General features: G+C 37.3%; 1 protein-coding gene across 1 annotated transcript; it reads right to left on the reverse strand.

The window, feature by feature from the left end:
• Positions 1 to 207: 207 nt before the first annotated feature.
• LOC101690943 (olfactory receptor 5V1-like) lies at positions 208 to 1,167 on the reverse strand. Its single transcript, XM_004779665.2, has one exon. It carries the CDS (start codon positions 1,165 to 1,167, stop codon positions 208 to 210), a length of 960 nt encoding a protein of 319 aa, XP_004779722.2.
• Between the last annotated feature and the right edge of the window lie 18,267 nt (positions 1,168 to 19,434).

Genomic DNA, 19,434 nt, shown 5'->3' on the forward strand with positions numbered 1-19,434 from the left:
CTCTAAAACTATGATTTATAAATACCTTAGATGTCTATAACACCAAGTACTATATGCTGGCTAACTGAAGAGGAGGAGGAGAGAAAGAAAGGAAGGAAGGAAGGAAAGAAGGAAGGAAGGAAGGAAGGAAGGAAAAGTAAAGAAGGAAAGGCAGAAGTTAAAAGGAAATCTTAGAAATTTTTCATACCTGTTTGGAAGACAGCTGATTTAGACACTAATATTGCCAGGAATCACATACCCTCCAGCCAGCTTCCTCAGGGCACTCTTGACCTCCTTGTTTCTCAGGCTATATATGATGGGGTTCAACATAGGGGTTATAACACAGAAAAGCACAGAGACGAGAATATCCATGTCTAGTGAGTAACCTTCTCTGGGTCTGTCATAGTTGAAGTTGGCCATTCCATAAAAGACCACAACCACGGTAAGGTGGGATGCACAGGTAGAGAAGGCCTTGCTCCTACCCTGAGCAGAGGGAATCCTAAGAATGGCAGAGATGATGAGTATGTAGGACACTCCAGTAAACAGGCAGGGACTCAGGCCAATGGTGGCACTGGCCACATGGAGCACAGATTCATTCAGAGAGGTGTCTGAGCAGGAGAGCTTCAGGAGCAGTGGAATGTCACAGAGAAAGTGGCTGATTTGGTTGGGTCCACAGAGTGTGAGTGTGGCTGCCAGTATTGTGTGTGTCACAGAATTCGCCAGTCCACACAGCCAGGACCCAGTCACCAAAAAAACACAGACCTTCACACTCATGAGGACTGGATATTGAAGAGGGTGGCAAATGGCTACATAGCGGTCATATGCCATAGCAGCCAATAAGACACATTCAGTGCCAGCACATGTCACGAGGAAGAAAATCTGGGAAAGGCAGCCCTCATATGAAATGGTCTTCTTCTCCCGGAAGAAGTTCACCAGCATGACTGGAATGGTGGTGGATGTATAGCAGATGTCTAAGAAACTCAGGTTGCTGAGGAAATAATACATTGGAGTGTGGAGAGCAAGACTGATTCTAGTGGCTGTTATTATGAGCATGTTCCCTGCAAGTGTTGTCAGGTAAATAACTGAGAAAACCAGGAAAAACAAACCCTGTAGTTTGGGGTGGTTGGAAAATCCCAAGAAGATGAATTCCGTCACGTCTGTTTGATTGTTCATTTCAAATGGTGTCATAGCTACAAAACAATGAGGAAAAAAAGAAAAGCCATAATGAGAATGTACAAAGAGTGCCCTAAATTGGCACGTTAACCTATAAGGTTACATCAAATAATGTTGGATATAGAATGGTCTGGACTGTGGATGGAGGTGTGTAGGAAAGTCTTCAGAGAAATCACAACTTCTCACTCAACAAATCCAGCCAATTCAGGCCCAGGGACTGCCCATGGATTTACATCACTGCTGGTGGGTGAAAAAAATAATGGAGATTTGGTCAAAACCTTCAATAAACTGATAATCCTTATCTTAAAGCTCATCTAGTTCTATATCTACTAAATCTGCCTCCTAACATTGCATGCTTCACTGCATTAAATTCTTTTTTTGTAAATACTTTATTTTTTAAGTAAGAAAATTTAATTGTGAGAAATTAAAAAAATGTAGAAAGAAATAAAGAATAGAACAACTCACAGAATCAATTTTTCAGTGTATTCCATTCTAGTCTCTTTTTCTATATATGAATCTTGATCTCTACTTATGGGCTTAAAATATTGGGAGCACAAACTCCTACAAATGCGTTTTATTCTATCACACAAAATAAATTTAATATTTTCCTTATAATTAAATATTAGATTGCTTCCATTCCCTTTGCTAGTATAAACTCTAGAATGAAATTTTTCATACAGAATTATTTGTGAACATCTCTGATTTCTTCAGAATAAAATTATATTCATTTGTTTTATGTAAATTGATCTCATTTTTCTCAATGAGAACATTTGCCTTTTAGGATTTATAAGACATAAGAAATTTTTTTTTTAAAGATTTTATTTATTTATTTGACAGAGAGAGATCACAAGTAGGCAGAGAGGCAGGCAGAGAGAGAGAGAGGAGGAAGCAGGCTCCCTGCCGAGCAGAGAGCCCGATGCGGGACTCGATCCCGGGACAAGAGATCATGACCTGAGCCGAAGGCAGCGGCTTAACCCACTGAGCCACCCAGGTGCCCCAAGACATAAGAAATTTTAAACAGTCATATATACTTAGGTAATTTTCCTCATTAAAGTAAACTTTAGTAATCCAAAATTTATCCTCAGTCAAATTTTACATATATTCTGAAAATATAATTAATATAAGTACCAATTTTCTGTTAAATTATCCATTCCAATGCAAGGCTAGTTCAATATTCAAGAGGCCAATCAATATAATTTACCACATTAACAGACTAAATAAGAAAGTACATTATTATCTTAATAAAGGCAGAAAAATCATTTGATAAAATTCAGTTTCCATTCATGATAGAAACTATCAGTAGAGTAGGGATAGACATGGACTTTCTAAACTGGTAAAGGGCATTGAGCACATATTATGTGCCTGGCACATGATTTGATTTATATTACTTTTTCCAACAACCATAACATGGGCACCATTAATATCAGACTACAATGAGGAAACTAAGGAACTGAACTCAGCTAATTTAACCATTGTCTCCATCTAGTAAGCAGCAGACATAACATACATCTAATTTGTTTGCTTTGAGTTTAACATACTCTTTTTTCCACATCAGGGAAATACAAATCAAAACCACAATGAGATATCACCTCACACCAGTCAGAATGGCTAAAATCAACAAGTCAGGAAATGACAGATGCTGGCGAGGATGCGGAGAAAGGGGAACCCTCCTACACTGTTGGTGGGAATGCAAGCTGGTGCAGCCACTCTGGAAAACAGCATGGAGGTTCCTCAAAATGTTGAAAATAGAACTGCCCTATGACCCAGCAATTGCACTATTGGGTATTTACCCTAAAGATACAAATGTAGTGATCCAAAGGGGCACATGCACCCGAATGTTTATAGCAGCAATGTCCACAATAGCCAAACTATGGAAAGAACCTAGATGTCCATCAACAGATGAATGGATCAAGAAGATGTGGTATATATACACAATGGAATACTATGCAGCCATCAAAAGAAATGAAATCTTGCCATTTGCAACAACATGGATGGAACTAGAGCGTATCATGCTTAGCGAAATAAGTCAAGCAGAGAAAGACAACTATCATATGATCTCCCTGATATGAGGAAGTGGTGATGCAACATGGAGGCTTAAGTGGGTAGAAGAATAAATGAAACAAGATGGGATTGGGAGGGAGACAAACCATAAGTGACTCTTAATCTCACAAAACAAACTGAGGGTTGCCGGGGGGAGGGGGTTTGGGAGAAGGGGGTGGGATTATGGACATTGGGGAGGGTATGTGATTTGGTGAGTGCTGTGAAGTGTGTAAACCTGGTGATTCACAGACCTGTACCCCTGGGGATAAAAATATATGTTTATAAAAAATAAAAAATTAAAAAAAAAAACATACTCTTTTTTCCTACTTTCTCAAGGTGGAAGATTGGGTTAGGATTTTAGACATAAGCTTTTCTTTTCCTTTCTTTCTTTCTTTCTTTCTTTTTTTATATTTAAACTTTATTTTTTCAGTGTTCCAAGACTCATTGTTTATGCATCACACCCAGTGCTCCATGCAATGCATGCCCTCCATAATACCCACCACCAGGCTCACCCAACCTCCCTTCCAAAACCCTCAGTTTGTGTCTAGAGTCTCTCATGGTTCATCTCCCCCTTCAATTTCCCCCAGCTCCCTTCTCCTCTCCTTCACCCAAAGTCTTATGTGTTATTCCTTATGCTCCACAGTAAGTGAAACCATATGATAATTGACTCTCTCTGCTTGACTTATTTCACTCAGCATAATCTAAGTATTAAATGGTATAAGTTTCCCTCTAAACCGTATTTCAGTTGTATCCCACAAATTTTGATATACTGTGTTTTAATTTTTATTCAGTTCAAATACTTTTTCACTTAAGACTTTGTTTTTGTTCTATGAGTTATTTGAAAGTATATTGATAAAGGCTACATGTTATTTAATTCCACCAGTATGAAATGTCCAGAATAGGCAAATCTATAGGACAAAAAGATTACTAGCTTCTCAGGGCTGGGGGCAGGGAGTAGGGGGAGTGGCTGCTAACAGGTATAATTTTTAGGTGATGAAAATGTTCTGGAATTATGTAGTGGTTATGGGGAGAGTTGTACAACTGTGAATAGACTAAAAATCAATGGATCATACACTTTAAATTGGTGATTTCATGGTTTGTGAATTGTATTTCGATAAAGTTGTTATAAAAATTTTAAAAAGGTGAGCACCTGGGTGGCTCAGTCATTAAGCATCAGGCTCCCTGCTCAGCTGGTGGCTGGCTTCCCCCCTTCCCACTCCCCCTGTTGTGTTCCTTCTCTTGCTGTCTCTCTCTCTCTGTCAAATAAATAAATAAAATCTTTTAAAAAAAGAAAAAAAGAATGTATATTGGTTAATATTTAAATATTTTGGGATTTTTCAAATTATCTGTTAGTGTTATTTCATTATGTTCAAAGAATATGTCTTGTATGACATTTATTATTATTATTTTTTTTTAAATTTTTATTTATTTGACAGAGAGAGAGAGTGCACACAAGCAGAGGGAGTGGCAGGGAAAGGGAGAAGCAGGCTCCCTACTGAGCAGGAGCCTGATCCATGGATCATAACCTGAGCTGAAGGCAGATGTTTAACCAACTGAGCAACCAGGTACCCCATTTATTATTTTAAATTTAAATTTTTTATAGTTTAGAATATTATCTATCTTAGTAAATGTTCCATGTACACTTGAGTAGAGTATATATTCTGGTTTTGTGAGGTGGTTATTATATAAATGTTAATTAAATTAAGTTAGTTGACTGTTTTCAGGTCATCTATATCCTTACTAATATTCTGCTTACTTGTTCTCTTAGTTAATGAGAAAGGAGAGTTGACGTCTCCAACTATAATTGTGCATTTATCTATTTATTTCTCCTTTCACATCTATCAGTTTTTGCCTCATGTAATTTGAAGCTCTTTTTCAGAAATAAACACATTACGGATTATTATATCTTCTTGGAGATTTGATTTCTATTTTTTCAAAGATCTTATTTATTTGAGAGAGAGAGAGAGCATGTGCATATGCAGGGGGCAGGGGCAGAAGAAGGGTCAGAGAGGGAGAATGTTATCTATTTGTTCCACTTACTCCTTGTTTCTTGTTCTCTCTCTTTCTGTCTCTGTATGCTTAAGTGAGCATTTTTTATGATTTTTTTAAAATCACATTTATATATTTCTTGTTTTACCTTTCGGTAAACTTTTCTGAATGTCACCCTAGTAATGACAAAATACATAGCAAATAATATGAGTCTACCTTCATATTATATACCACTTCAGTGTGGTTGTAAGACCTTATATTTCTAATTTCTCCCTTGCTCCATTTTTTGCTATCATAGTCACATATTTTACTTTTACATATGTTATGAACATACACTACATTGTTGCAATTTTTCATTTAAAATGTCAACTTTGAGAATTAAAAATAAAAGTGAGTTTTTCTATTTTTCTATGGTTGTCATAAGTTACCACAAACCTGATGACTTGAAACAAATGAACCAAAATATTCACTCACAATTCTGGAGGCTTACAAGTCTGAAGTCAAGGGATCAGCAGGGTCATCCTCCCTCTGAAGGCTCTAGGGAAGAATCATTTTTTTCCCTTTCATAGTTTCCAGTGTCTACTGGAAATTCTTGGTGTTCCTTGGCTTGTAGCTACATGGCTTCAGTCTTCGCCTCTTATCACAGGGTTTTTCCCCTATGTGTATCTCTGTGTGTCCTTTCTTTTTCTTATAAGGACACCAGTCTTGGAATTTAGGGCCCACACTAAATCAGTATTACATTAATTTAAACAATTACATCTTCAAAGACTCTATTTCCAAATAAGGTCAAATTCTGATGTTCTCAACAGACATGAATTTTGGGGAGATTATACTCAACCTATTAAATTTACCTTCACTTAATGCATTTTTAATTCTTAACTCCTTTTATAAAGATCCAGGTTTCTGACTGGATCATAATCCTTTTCTCTGAAGAGTTTTCATTAACATTTCTATTACAATATGTCTGCTGGCAAAGCACCCCTTCAGTTTTTGCTTGTCTGAAAAAAATGTATATTTCTTTTAATATTTGAAGGCTATCATTTGAGTTGACAGGTTTTTCAAAGCACTTTAAAAATGCCACACTACTGTCTTCTTACTTGCATACTTTCTGATGAGAAGTCTGCTGTAATTCTTATTCATGGGTCTTTGTCAGGTTGGGTTTTTCCCCTCTAAGCTGCCTGCAAAATTTCCTTTCTGTATTGACTTATAGCAGTTTGGATATAATATGCCTAGGGTTTTGCTTTGTATTAATCCTGCTTAGTGTTCTTGAACTTCTAAATCTGTCATAAAATTTTGGAAAATTCACAACCATTGCTTCTTCAATACACACACACACACACACACACACACACACACTCTCACACACTTATATATTCTGTTTATTCTCTCTCTTCCTTCCAGGATTCTAATAATGTATATGTTAAACAGTTTGATACTATGCCATAACTCTTGGATGCTTCATTCTTTTTCCCTTTTTTACCTTTTTTTTCCCCTTGTGTTTTTATGTGGGTATTTTCTATAGACCTCTCTTTAAGGTAATCAATTCTTTCTTCAGCTGTGTCAAGTCTACTGATAAAATTGTTAAAGGCAATTTTCATCTTTATTGTCATGTTTTTTATTTCTCACATTTCCACTTGATCATTACTTACAGATTCCTTCTCTTTTCTGAAATTAACTGTCTGTTCTTATATTTTGTTTACTTTTTCTATTAAAATGTCTACCCATTAATCATTATCTTAAATTCTTTGGTAGTTTTAATCTCTCTCTCATATCTGGATCTTGTTCTGATATAAACATTAGTATAAACACTGTCTTTTCAGAGTGTATTTTTTTCTTTTCTTTTCTTTTTCTTTTTTTTTTTTTTTTTTTTTTGGTAAGCATTATACCTTTTTGTTGAAAGCTAGGCCCATAGAATAGTAAATACTGAAATATAAATTTATTGGCTTGGAAATGAACATATCTTTCCTTATACTAAACCTTTAGTGTGTGAGGGTTAATATAGTAACCAGCTGGATTGAGTTTGACTCTGTTTTTCCTACAGTCACCCTGAGTGCACTAAAGGCTTCAAATTACTCTGATGATACTTTGTCTTTAGGGTATGGACTAGTGTGCCCACATTTCTGCTCTCTCTTAGCTTTGTGTTTTCCATTTTCCCTATTCTCTAGAGATAATCTATTTCTTCTAGATCTCCTAGTTGTAATCCACTGTTATTTTTACTTGATGGTTATTAGTAGTTGTCTGGTGGGGAACAAGGATGAGGTATTCTTTGATGTTCTGGTTAACCCTTAATCATAGGTACTGTGAATCTGGGTCTTGGTAGTATGGTAGTCTCTTCAATAAATGGTGCTGGGAAAATTGGACAGCTATGTGTAGAGGAATGAAAGTCGACCATTCTCTTACACCATACACAAAGATAAACTCTAAACGGATAAAAGACCTCAACGTGAGGCAGGAATCCATCAGAATCCTAGAGGAGAACATAGGCAGTAGCTTCTTTGACATTGGCTACAGCAACTTCTTTCAAGATACGTCTCCAAAGGCAAAAATGAACTTTTGGGACTTCAAGATCAAAAGCTTCTGCACAGCAAAGGAAACAGGGAGATTCAAATCAAAACATTGAGATACCACTTAAACCAGTTAGAATGGCCAAAATTAACAAGACAGTAAACAACAAGTGGAGAGGATGTAGAGAAAGGGGAACCCTCTTAAACTTTTTATGGGAATGCAAGTTGGTGCAGCCATTTTGGAAAACAGTGTGGAGATTCCTTAAGAAATTAAAAATAGAACTTCCCTATGACCCTGCAATTGCATTACTGGGTATTTACCCGAAGATATAGATGTTGTGAAAAGAAGGGCCATCTGTACCCCAATGTTCATAGCAGCAATGGCTACAGTCACCAAACTGTGGAAAGAATCAAGACACCCTTCAATGGATGAATGGATAAAAAAGATATGGTCCATATATACAGTGGATTATTATGCCTCTATCAGAAAGGATGAATACCCAACTTTTCTATCGACATGGATGGGACTGGAAGAGATTATGCTGAATGAAATAAATCAAGCAGAGAGAGTAAATTATCATATGGTTTTACTTACTGTGGAGCATAAGGAATAACACGGAAGACACTGGGAGATGGAGAGGAGAAGTGAGTTGCAGGGAAATCAGAGTGGGAGATTAGTCATGAGAGACTGTGGACTCTGAGAAACAAACTGAGGGTTTTGGAGGGGAGGAGAGTGGGAGTTGGATGAGCCTGGTGGTGGGTATTATGGAAGGCATGTATTGCATGGAGCACTGGGTGTGGTGCATATACAATGAATTTTGGAACACTGAAAAAAAAAATTAAATTAAAAAATACTGATTCAAAGGAATACATGTACCCTAATATTTACAACAGCATTATCAACAATAGCCAAATTATGGAAGGAGCCCAAATGTCCATTAACTGATGAATAGATAAAGATGTGGTATATAGGTAGATATAGTTATAGATATAGATAGATATAGATATAGATAGATAGGTATAGATAGATATAGATAGATAAAGTTGACTCATTCATTCTTTTAGTAGGATGCTTTTTAACCTTCATGAATTTGTGTTCCTTCCAAATTTCCTCTTGTGATTGAGTTCAAGTTTAAAGCATTGTAGTCTGAAAATATGCATGGTATAGTCTCAATCTTTTTGTACTGGTTGATACCTGATTTGACCAGTATGTGATTTATTCTGGAGAATGATCTATGTGCATTCAAGAAGAATTTGTATTATATTGCTTTAGGATGGAGTCCTCTGAATAGATCTGTGAAGTCCATCTGGTCCAGTGTGTCATTCAAAGCCCTTGTTTCCTTTTTGATCTACTACTTAGATGATCTGTCCATTTCTGTGATTGGGGTGTTAAATTCTCATATTATTGTATTATTATCAATGTGACTTTTAAATTTTGTTATTAATTGGATTATTGGAATTTAACAATAAAATGTATGCTCCCTTCCCTTGCTCTTCAGATTCTGGGACTCCTGTTATCTGGATATTATTTTGCTCTATGGTATCACTGATTTTTGAAGTCTCCCTTCATGATCTAGGAGTTGTTTTTCTCTCTTTTTCTCAGCTTCCTTATTTTCCATCATTTTGTCTTCTATGTCACTATGACTCTCTCTTCTGCCTCATTTATCCTTGCTGGTGGAGCCATCATTTTTTATAGCATCTCAGTAATAGCATTTTTAATTCTGGCTTGATGAGACTTTATTTCTTCTATTTCTATAGTAAGGGATTCTCTAGTGTTTTCTGTTTTTTAAAGCCCAGCTAGTGTCTTTATAGTCATTGTTTTGAATTCTAGCCCCGACATCTTACTTATCTCCTTATTGATTGGATCCCTGGCAGTGAGTACTTCCTCCTGTTCTTTCTTTAAGGGTGAGTTTCTCCATGTCATCATTATGTCCACAAAAGAATAAAAGAAAGAAAGAGAAAAGACAAAAATAACAACAAAAACACCATAAAAGAAAAAAGACAGAACAAACCAGAAGAATACAGAAAAGAAGATGAAGAAGGAAGAAAAAGAAGAAGGAGGAGGAAGATGAGGAGGGATCAAACAAGAAGTAAAACAGAACAAAACAATAAACCAGATCCTGGGTCTATTTTGGTCTGTTTGTTAAAAGAAAGTATATCCCAAATTAGAAAGGAAGAAAGTTATATATATATATATTGTGATAGATATATATATATATATATATATATATATATATATATATATCTATCACAATAAAATACAATGAAAGGAAGCCCAAACCAAAAAGTAACATAAATATAGAAATAAAAATTTAAAAAGAATTGAAAAAATAAGAAAATAGCTGAAAAAAATAAACTGAAATACTAAAGAATAATAATAAGTAATAATAATTTTAAAAACCCACAAATGTTATATACCCCAAGATCTGAAGTTCTGCAGTTCTCTATGATCAGTAAACTTGGTGTTATTCCATTATTCATGCTGGCCTTCTGGAGGTGGGGCCTGTTATGCTGATTTTCATGTGTCCTTGCTCTGGTGGAATTGTGCCTCACTTGCCAGGGGCTGGGTTCTCTGTAAGTGGCTTCAGATTGCACTATGTGGTGCTCTTTTCCTCCCTGAAAGCTTTCAGCACTGATGAGGGAGATGAAAATGGCAGCACCCCAATCTCTAACTCCAGATCTAAAAGCTCACATCTACTCTTCAGTGAGCTCTCACAGAAAAACAGTCAATCATTCTTGTGTCCCTGATTTCCAGCCAACTCTGTGTTCACGCAGCTAGTGACTGAGTGTTTTTATCTCAGGCATATGACCCAGTTTTGAGTCTCCAAACTTTATGGACTCCTGCAACACAGACTGGTGTCCTTTCTCCCAGGGAAGAAATGGGGTCTCACTGTACTTTTGCTTTTTGCTGGGTCCCTGCCTGGAGAGTGGTCACATGACCATCACCATGTAGCATTTTGCAGTTTATGGTGACATCAAGCAGAAAGCTGGCACCTAGACTCACTGTTTTCAGCCAGGTTCTCTGTTCAGATGCCTGGGAACTCTGCCACACTCAGGCACCCCCATCCTTTGTGTGACCCCAGGGATCCTGAGACCACACTGTCCCACCTGGGATTCTGCCCTGCTTCACCATCCAAGCAGGTCCCTTTAAACCAGGGACATCCCCCACCATAGAAGACTTCTAAAAGTTCTGATTTTGTGTTCTGCTCCTTATAATATTTTTCAGTAGCCTCCTTAAGCTGGCTCCCTTTCCTTGCTGTATCTTCCGATATATTACCCTTGATTCACATCTCCACACCACCTACCTTCCAAAGAGTGGTTGCTTTTCTATTTGTAGAATTTCAGCATTTCTTTTCTCAGACCTCCAACTGATTTCACAGGTGTTCAAAATGACTTGATAACTATCTAGCTAAATTCCAGGGATCAGATGAACTTAGGGTCCCCTACTCTTCCACCACCTTAACTCTTTTTCCTAATCATAATTATTTTTTAAAATGATACTTTGTTATCTGATAATGATATATTTATAAAGTGCTTTATAATCTTTAAAGCTCATGCATTCTTCTATTTTATTCTAATAATTCAAGGCACATGAATAAAAAGTAAACACAACATTCATTAAAAATTCCAAATCTTAGGGTCCTTGAGGAAATTAAAGTTTTTAAATTTCAATAGAAAGTTGGTGCTGAAGCTAAATATAATTTTAAAAATCTAAGTGTAAACTGTGGAAAATAAGCCTACAAGTCTTAAAAGAGGAAAAAAAATTTTTTTGCCTTGGCAATAAGTGAAGTGTTTTGTTGACTAACCTTAAGGAATGTATTTCCCCAAAGGAAACAAAATGGGGAAAAACTAAATCAGGGTAAGTGGTGTGTTTATGAAAACCCTTACAACACATAAAGGAAATATCTATTCATGATTTATTTCAATAACATAGAGCAATGATGAAAATTTTTAAATCTAATTTTCATGTAAATTGCTGACTACTTAAAATGCACACACACACACATAATATCAGCACATGGAAACTTTATCTAAAAGAAAATCCAAATGTTTTCACATGCTTTTGGCCAAGTTAATTCACTGCTATGGATTATATGAGCTATTTTTACCTGGTCCAGATTCCTATTGTACAGTTTCCTGTAATACAGGTGCCTGGGAACAGATGAAATAATCAGAACTCATTCTATAGTCCAGGGCTTCCCCAACTTTAATTTGAATGTAAATCACCTGCATTTCCAACAAGGTCCTAGGTGATGCCCAGGCCACTGATCAAAGGACCAAGCTTTAGTGCCAAGAGTCTAGGCTGTTCCCACCTAATAATCAGAGCTGTCCTAACTTCTAACCAGTATTTTAAAAGTCCTTTCTTAACAAATTTACCAAGAAAAATTCTACATCTTGTCTGAAAATTTTATTCCAGCATTAACATTTCTTTTGCCCCTTTATATCTCACCTGTGCTTCTCCTAAAGCAAAGGGGGAGGGAAAGCAAATTACTACCTTTTTTGGTATGCAAGAGCCTTCCAGCTATAAAATTCTTCAAGCTGTGAAATTCTCATTTTCTTTCAATATCTTCCAACCATCTTGGAAGTGGGTAGTTTTCAAGTGGTAGTGGGTAGTGGGTAGTGGGTAGTGGGTAGTTTTCAATTCAAACCAATTTAGGTCTTCAATAAGGTCTATTATAGCCCTAGGCTAGGTATTAAGAAATCCAAAGGAGATAAAATTCTTGTTCTCCCCAAACTTATAAGCTAATGAGAAGATAAACTGTAGTAAGAAGCAGAGAGCTCTGTAACATTTTGTTTATTTTTAAAATGGTTATTATTTTTTTAAACTCATCTTTGGTCATACAACCTCTGCTTGAACAGCTCTAGGAATAGGACACTCATTACTGGATCCAATTCCTTCATTTCATTTTTTAAAAGATTTTATTTATTCATTAGAGAGAGAGAGAGAAAGCAAGCAAAAGCAAGGGAGGAGGAGAGGGAAAAGAAGAGGGAGAAGCAGACTCCCCGCTAAGCAGGAAGCCCAATGCTTGGGACCCCCAAGATCTTGATATGAGTCACAGCAGACTCTTAACCAACTAAGCTACCCAGGCACCCTTCCTCATTCCATTTAGATTATGAGCTCCCTGAGGTCATGGTCTGGGTTTTTTCAATTCTGTGCTAAAAATGAGTCTGGGGCTGGCACATAGTGTATAAATGTTTGATAAATGAGGAGAGGCCATAAGGAACATCTCTGGAAGTAGAGATAAAAAGTTTCCTTAAAGACTGAAACTAATACAACACTGTATGCTAACTAACTGGAATTAAAATAAAAACTTAAGAAGCTAAAAAAAACCTTCTCTGGCAACTATGTATTTTAATATTTTAAAAATCTATCCAATTATTGATTTTATATGCCCAAAGTATAAAACTGATGCACAAATAAAATCTAAATTTCAAAGGAAAAAAAGAATAAAGACATGGCATTTCCGTGGACCCTAAATGAATGGGCATTTGAGGTAGTAAGAACAGAGAAGCAAAGGTGTGGAGGTTGGATGCCCAGAGTTGGTTCTGATTTACAACAAATTTTCTCCCTCTCATATTTGTCCCAAACCACACATCCCTTTAAAAATAGGAAGAGTAAAACAAACAAACAAACAAACAAACAGGAAGAGTAAACCTATAGATTTGTTTCATTAGAGCATGGTTTAGGATTTCATGTCATATTTCCATAATAAAGACACAGACTAATTCACCTGTGAGGGCTCTTCCATCTCAAACAGGATTTGGTGATGATGGAAAGATGTCTTTGTTCTTGTCACCAGTTCAATTTTGGAAAACTTCCTGCCATATTTGTGATTAGCCAGTCAAAGTCACTTCCAAGTGGGGTACTGTGTTTCTCTATCCTTTTGTATATATTATAAATTCCACTATTATTCTTCTTATTTAATTCTATTGAGTATATGCTATGTGTCAGGAGGTGAATCACCTCCATAAGTTCTCAAAGCAACTTTAAAGTATAAATATTATGAATCCCATTTTAGAGATGACAGACCTGATGCTTCAAAATGTCCCAAAGTCTCATTTGTGACCACTGAATAACCCTCCCTCCCACACTAATGTATGATTCAGGTAGCTCTTCACAATTCTGCTTACTTGATTCATTCCAAGCTTTTCTTGGTAATCTACTTAGCATTTTGAATTGAAATCTCTTCATCTTTCTGCTCAATTGAGATGTATAAACATAAGTATAAAGGTCTTACATATATTATTTCTTTGTTTCTTAACCTCCAACTTCCTGTTTCACAAACTGAACTTAGACTAGATAAGCAAGCATTTTATAATAAAGATAGTAATGAGATTTCATTACTGGAAATTTTCAAGCAAAGGCTACATCTCCTGCAGAGAGGATTGATTCAAGTCTTAAAGATCATTCAAGTTGTTCCAATAGTTCCTTTCAGCCCTGAGATTTTATTATTCTACCAATGTCATTATACATCTGAAAATATGGCATTTGTAAGACCATGAATATTTCATATTTTATATGGCTGGATCAAACCCTGTTGGGTCCCCCAATAATGGGTCCGTGATTAAAGGAGCAAGAATGATACAAAGCGAAGGTCAAGCAAAGCTTTATTTCGAGATATAAAGCATTGAGAATCAAACCAACTGGCTGGGGCCACGCCTCCTACAGAGAGCGCGACCCCTCCCTGCCTCACAGACTAACTTTTATAGAGCAAAGGCCATGTGGTTGGGCCTGACCACACGCAGGTGGTGAATGAGATTGTAACTCACAGAGAAAGCTGCACAGTCGTGCTAGGTCACACATAAGTGACCAATTGAATTACAGTTTACCCTACAGTAGACATTTGAACTAGCCTATCACCTTGGTCAGAATTGGCACCCAAAAGGTGAGGCCCACACTCCTTGTTAGCTAGGAAGACAGTGTGAGTGCTTTGTGTCTCCACCTGACCCGACTCATCCCTGCATTCGGGCTGTTATCTCTACCTGACTTGACCCACCCTTGTATTTGGGCTTTGTTACCTGGGACTGGTTTCCCGGACTTGCTTTTAAATAAGTTCCCCTGGGGGGTGGGGGGAGGGTCAATTTAAGTTTTACTGCGTAAACAACAAAATGGCTGTTCAACAGAGGTGGAGCTGCTCTGGCTAAATAGGCCTTCACAACCCAGCATATCAGTGTATGCCTTAGTATTAACCTATCCTAAGGACATCCCCTTCTAGGGGGATGGACATCTTCTAGGATGGTTAACATTTTACATGACTGAAAGCCTCCTTGCCTCCAATATTTATATACACACATAATATATAAATTCCCTTATTTTAGGTTATGTATTTTATTTAATGATTTCAAATTTTTATTTTGAAACAATTATAGATATGTAATAAATTGCAAGGAAATGTACAGTATTGTCATTACGTTTTTAATGAAAATATATGGGATTTTTAATGTTCAAAGTAGTATGTGTTCTCTGAAAAATTTCACGTAAGTCAAAAGTACATAAAAAGTAAATGAAGTATCTTCACCTTCATAAAGCACTCTGCTCAACACCACTGTAAACAGTTTGGTGTGTGTTCTTCCAGTCCTTTGTTAAATTGCATACATGATGGCCAAATAAAAGAAGCCAGCTTAACAAACAATCCCAGACTCCCTTCCATCCTTGCATAGCCTTGTCTAAAAGCCCTATGATTGTAAAAACAGCCCCAAATATAATAGTAGCTCCTGTTTATGAGTGTACCAGGATGTACTGGGCTGGGTATTTGTACACATGATCACAACAATCCTATACAGAAAATATTTAGTAGGATTTGCAGGTGAGGAAACTAATACTTAAGTTTGTGCAGCTACTTAAGCCCGGAATTTAACCCAGGTCTAATTCTGAAGGCCATTACTAATGAGGGAGCAGGAGGCTGGCTGAGGACAAAGCAAAAGCTGGCACCTTGCACCCCATCTCCATCCGCTCCCCCTCAGTAATATGTATAGCATTCCTCAGGCATCCCTGACCGCCATAAGAAACAAATAGTTAATTTGCAGAAATCACAATCCTACAATACAGGAGTCTCCCTTGGTTTACAAATGTCCTAGAGATCTACAAACAAAGAAGTTACCTTATCAATAGCACAATTTCCAGAAGCAAATAACTCAGTTCCTCAAGCCCTAAAGAGAAACCCAAATCTCACTAACAAAGACACATTTGATAGCAGGAATGTGAATGGCTTGGCAAGAGACAACATTGATCAAGACACAAGGCCTCCGGTATCAGGGCACCTTATAGGCCCTCTTTAGCATATGAAAGCACCATTGAAACCTTCCCCCAACCGCAGGGTACATAACCCGCCATCTCTCACAACCTCTCTCACAGCTCTTTCTGCCCACGGGTCCTGTCCTTGTGCTTTAATAAACCACCATTTTGCACCAAAGATGTCTCAAGAATTCTTTCTTGGTCATCGGCTCCGGACCTCAGCCCACTGAACCTCACCTAGGTTCTAGAACTTCATCAATTACCTTTTCAACTCATGGTCTATAGAGAATGTTCGATGGAATGAAGAGAGAGAGAAAACCAAATAGGGAAAAATATCTATATATTTTTAATTCCCTGAGAATTCAGTCAAATTAACATTAAAGAAACCAAAAAACCAAAAGTTAATGTTAACACCATTCAAACCAATTTCCGGGAATTCTGCATATAAAAAGAGTCAAATTACTGACTACTTTTCCACCAGTTGTCCCTCTCCTTGGGTGGTCCCAGCATGAGAGCCCTGTGGTGTTCAACGGCTAAGATTTCTCAGCATCAGTTCTGCCTCAAAGATGGTATAGATCAGCATCTCTAAACCACTGTATTTAGTCTTAGGTTTGAGAAGAAGGTGGCTTTATAGGGGCCTCCTAAGAAATCACATCCTTTCCCTAGCCTGTCCCATGGACAATATAAAGCCATTGGTAAAATTTGAGTTTCTTTCTATGAATATGATTGTCAGAATGGAAAAGGGATGACCTTCACCAATCACCTCTCCAGGAGGGGCACATGAGGTCTTTGACCCCGCCATCATGAAGCTTGATACCCCAATGGCATCTGATCCCCCTGCCTACTAAAGCTGAATGGGGAACCAAACCTTGAGACATAAAGTCCACTCACTAACAACGCAGACTGAAGTCAGTAGAACAGGAAAAAAAAAAATCTATCACTTTGTCCCACAGAGAAAAAAGAGAATGAGAAGGGACATTTCTGCTGAAATTGGGAGGACATTTAGATCCAGTTATTTGGGTACAAACATCTTCCTGACCTGAGAAAAATAATGGCCTGTGGGGACATAAATGTGGCACCATGACCGCTCGGCCTGTGCTGATCTTGACATTCTCCTCTACCATAAGAACAGAGGTCCCATGGAAACCTTGTGGCAGCATTGGCTGTTTCCAATCAAACAGCAACAATTCTGCTTCTTCCCTTTCTCAGTCAATAAATCCTCCCAAAAGCAAATGAATAAGAATGAAAATATATAGGAATAACCCTGATTCTATGAGGACTATGGGGAAAGGAAATCATCCACAAACTTTAGGCTCTATTACAGTTAATAAATTGCTTGTAGTATACCTCCCAAACATCAGTCAGTTGCAACATAAAGATAAGAATGTCCAGCTAGTGGGGGCACCTGGATGGCTCAGTGGGTTAAGTGATTGACTCTTGGTTTTGGCTCAGGTCATGATCTCAGGATCCTGGAACTGAGCCCCACATCAGGCTCTGAGCTCACCAGGGAGTCTGCTTGAGATTCTTCCTCTCCATCCCCCTCTGCTTCTTCCCCTGTTCATGCTCTCTCTCAAATATATAAATAAAAACCTTAAAAAAATGTCCAGCTAGTGAATAAATGTTTCCAAATAGAAGTGTTATGCAAATTTAATTACATTAATTTAAACAAATATTTTGTGTGTGCCTATTATCACATTATAATGCATCATATAAAAATGTCCCTATGCTTTCTCCCTGAAAATTAGTCCTTTATGTCCTGTTTGTGAAAAATAAAGGACTAACACATTGTATTCCATATTATTTACTATAAACAAAATTTTAAATCATATTATTTCATGAAAGAATTCAGGCACCCCTCAGGTTTAGAGTAGATAATGGCTAAAGTAATTCTACTCTGGTACTGTAGAATTCTACTCTGCTATTGTGGAAATTGACATATGAATGGAAAAATATTTAAAATATGTCATTACATAAATGCCATCAAAATGATAATGAAAATATGCACAATATTTTGTAATATGCTCTTAAGAAGTAGATATATCCTGACACGGCACAATTTTCTCATTTGTGATGGTAAATAAACTACTTACCATTCACTCTCACAGAGAGCCTTTCTGGGGGCACTTTGGTGGCTCAATCAGCTGAATATCCTACTCTTGGCTTCACCTGGGTCGTGATCTCAGGGTCGTAAGATTGAGCCCTGAGTCAAGCTCTATCTTCAGCATGGAGTCTGCTTCCCCTCTCCCTCTCCTTCTGCCCCTCTTCCCACTTGCTCTCCCTTTCTCTCTCATATAAATCAATCAATCAATCAATCTTAAAGAGAAAGCCTTTCTTGCTTTGTAAGCAGGGCTTGCTGCTCTTTACTCTAGTACCTGGAATGAAAAGGATACTCTCTGGAAAAACAGACTGCCGACTGCTGTGTCTCATGTGAAGGGTGTGCCATTCCAGGAGATGCCTTGAGCATATTCATTGCCTAATGCAGGAGTCAAAAGTTCTTTGATATCTCAATGAATTCATTTTTCTAGAATGGACTTATATAAATGCCTGGGGACCAATCTTTTGAGAATACACATGTTACCTCTAAGCAGCTGTTCTGGAATTCCTCAGAGTGCAAACACAACTCAAGGACAACAGCCTGAATAGAAAGTACAGAAGTGATGAACAATTAATTCTCTCTTGGATTCATTAAAGTTGTGGCAACGATCTTTTCCCAGCATGCAATGAGGAGTTCAACTTCCTTTCTCTTTAGGGACATTGATGAGTAAATTTCAGTACTAGATTTCTATTAGGAAGTTGGAGGTGATGGAAGCTTATGAGATTGGCTTCTCCTTATTACCATCAGGAAGAAGAGAGGGAAGTGTGGGTGTGAGCTTATCTGGTTGGATTCCATGAAGCATGGAGAGTTTTCCCCTCAGACTTGGACTTCTCCATACTCTATGCTCTGCCAGTGCATGTATATTGGAGCTATGGTACTAACAACCTACTGTTTTGACACTAAGCACCTCCTAGTTAGGGCTGCTCACCTGGATATGGTGCTTCCTTTCTTCTCCACCAACATCCTTACATCTTCATGTCCTCAAATTTCTGGCAGTACTCTGATCTGATGATGACATTATTAATATGGAGTACTAAAGGAGAAAAAAGCAGAGCCATCAAATAGCTCTGTAGGTTATAGTTGGGAAAAAGGTTGTAAGTTTGAAAATCTTGTATTTTACTTCACCAAAATTAAGATTAAAAACATTAGATAGGGTACAGCAATTTTGGAAGAAGTTTGGCAGTATCTTAAAATGTGAACATGTATTTTCCATATGATGCTGCAATTCCCCTAGGTATCTACCCAAGAAAAATGAAAAGACTTATACGTGAATGTTAATAGCAGAATTGTTTATAACAGTTAAAAACTAGAAACAATCCAAATGCCCTTCACCTGCAGAACGAATGAACAGATTGTGGCATAGTCATACAATGCAATTTTATTCAGAAATAAAAAGGAACAAAAGACTGATAGATGCT

This window comes from Mustela putorius, unplaced genomic scaffold (assembly GCF_011764305.1).
Source record: "Mustela putorius furo isolate JIRA1106 unplaced genomic scaffold, ASM1176430v1.1 tig00000585_pilon_pilon_pilon, whole genome shotgun sequence".
Taxonomy (NCBI): Eukaryota; Metazoa; Chordata; class Mammalia; order Carnivora; family Mustelidae; genus Mustela; species Mustela putorius.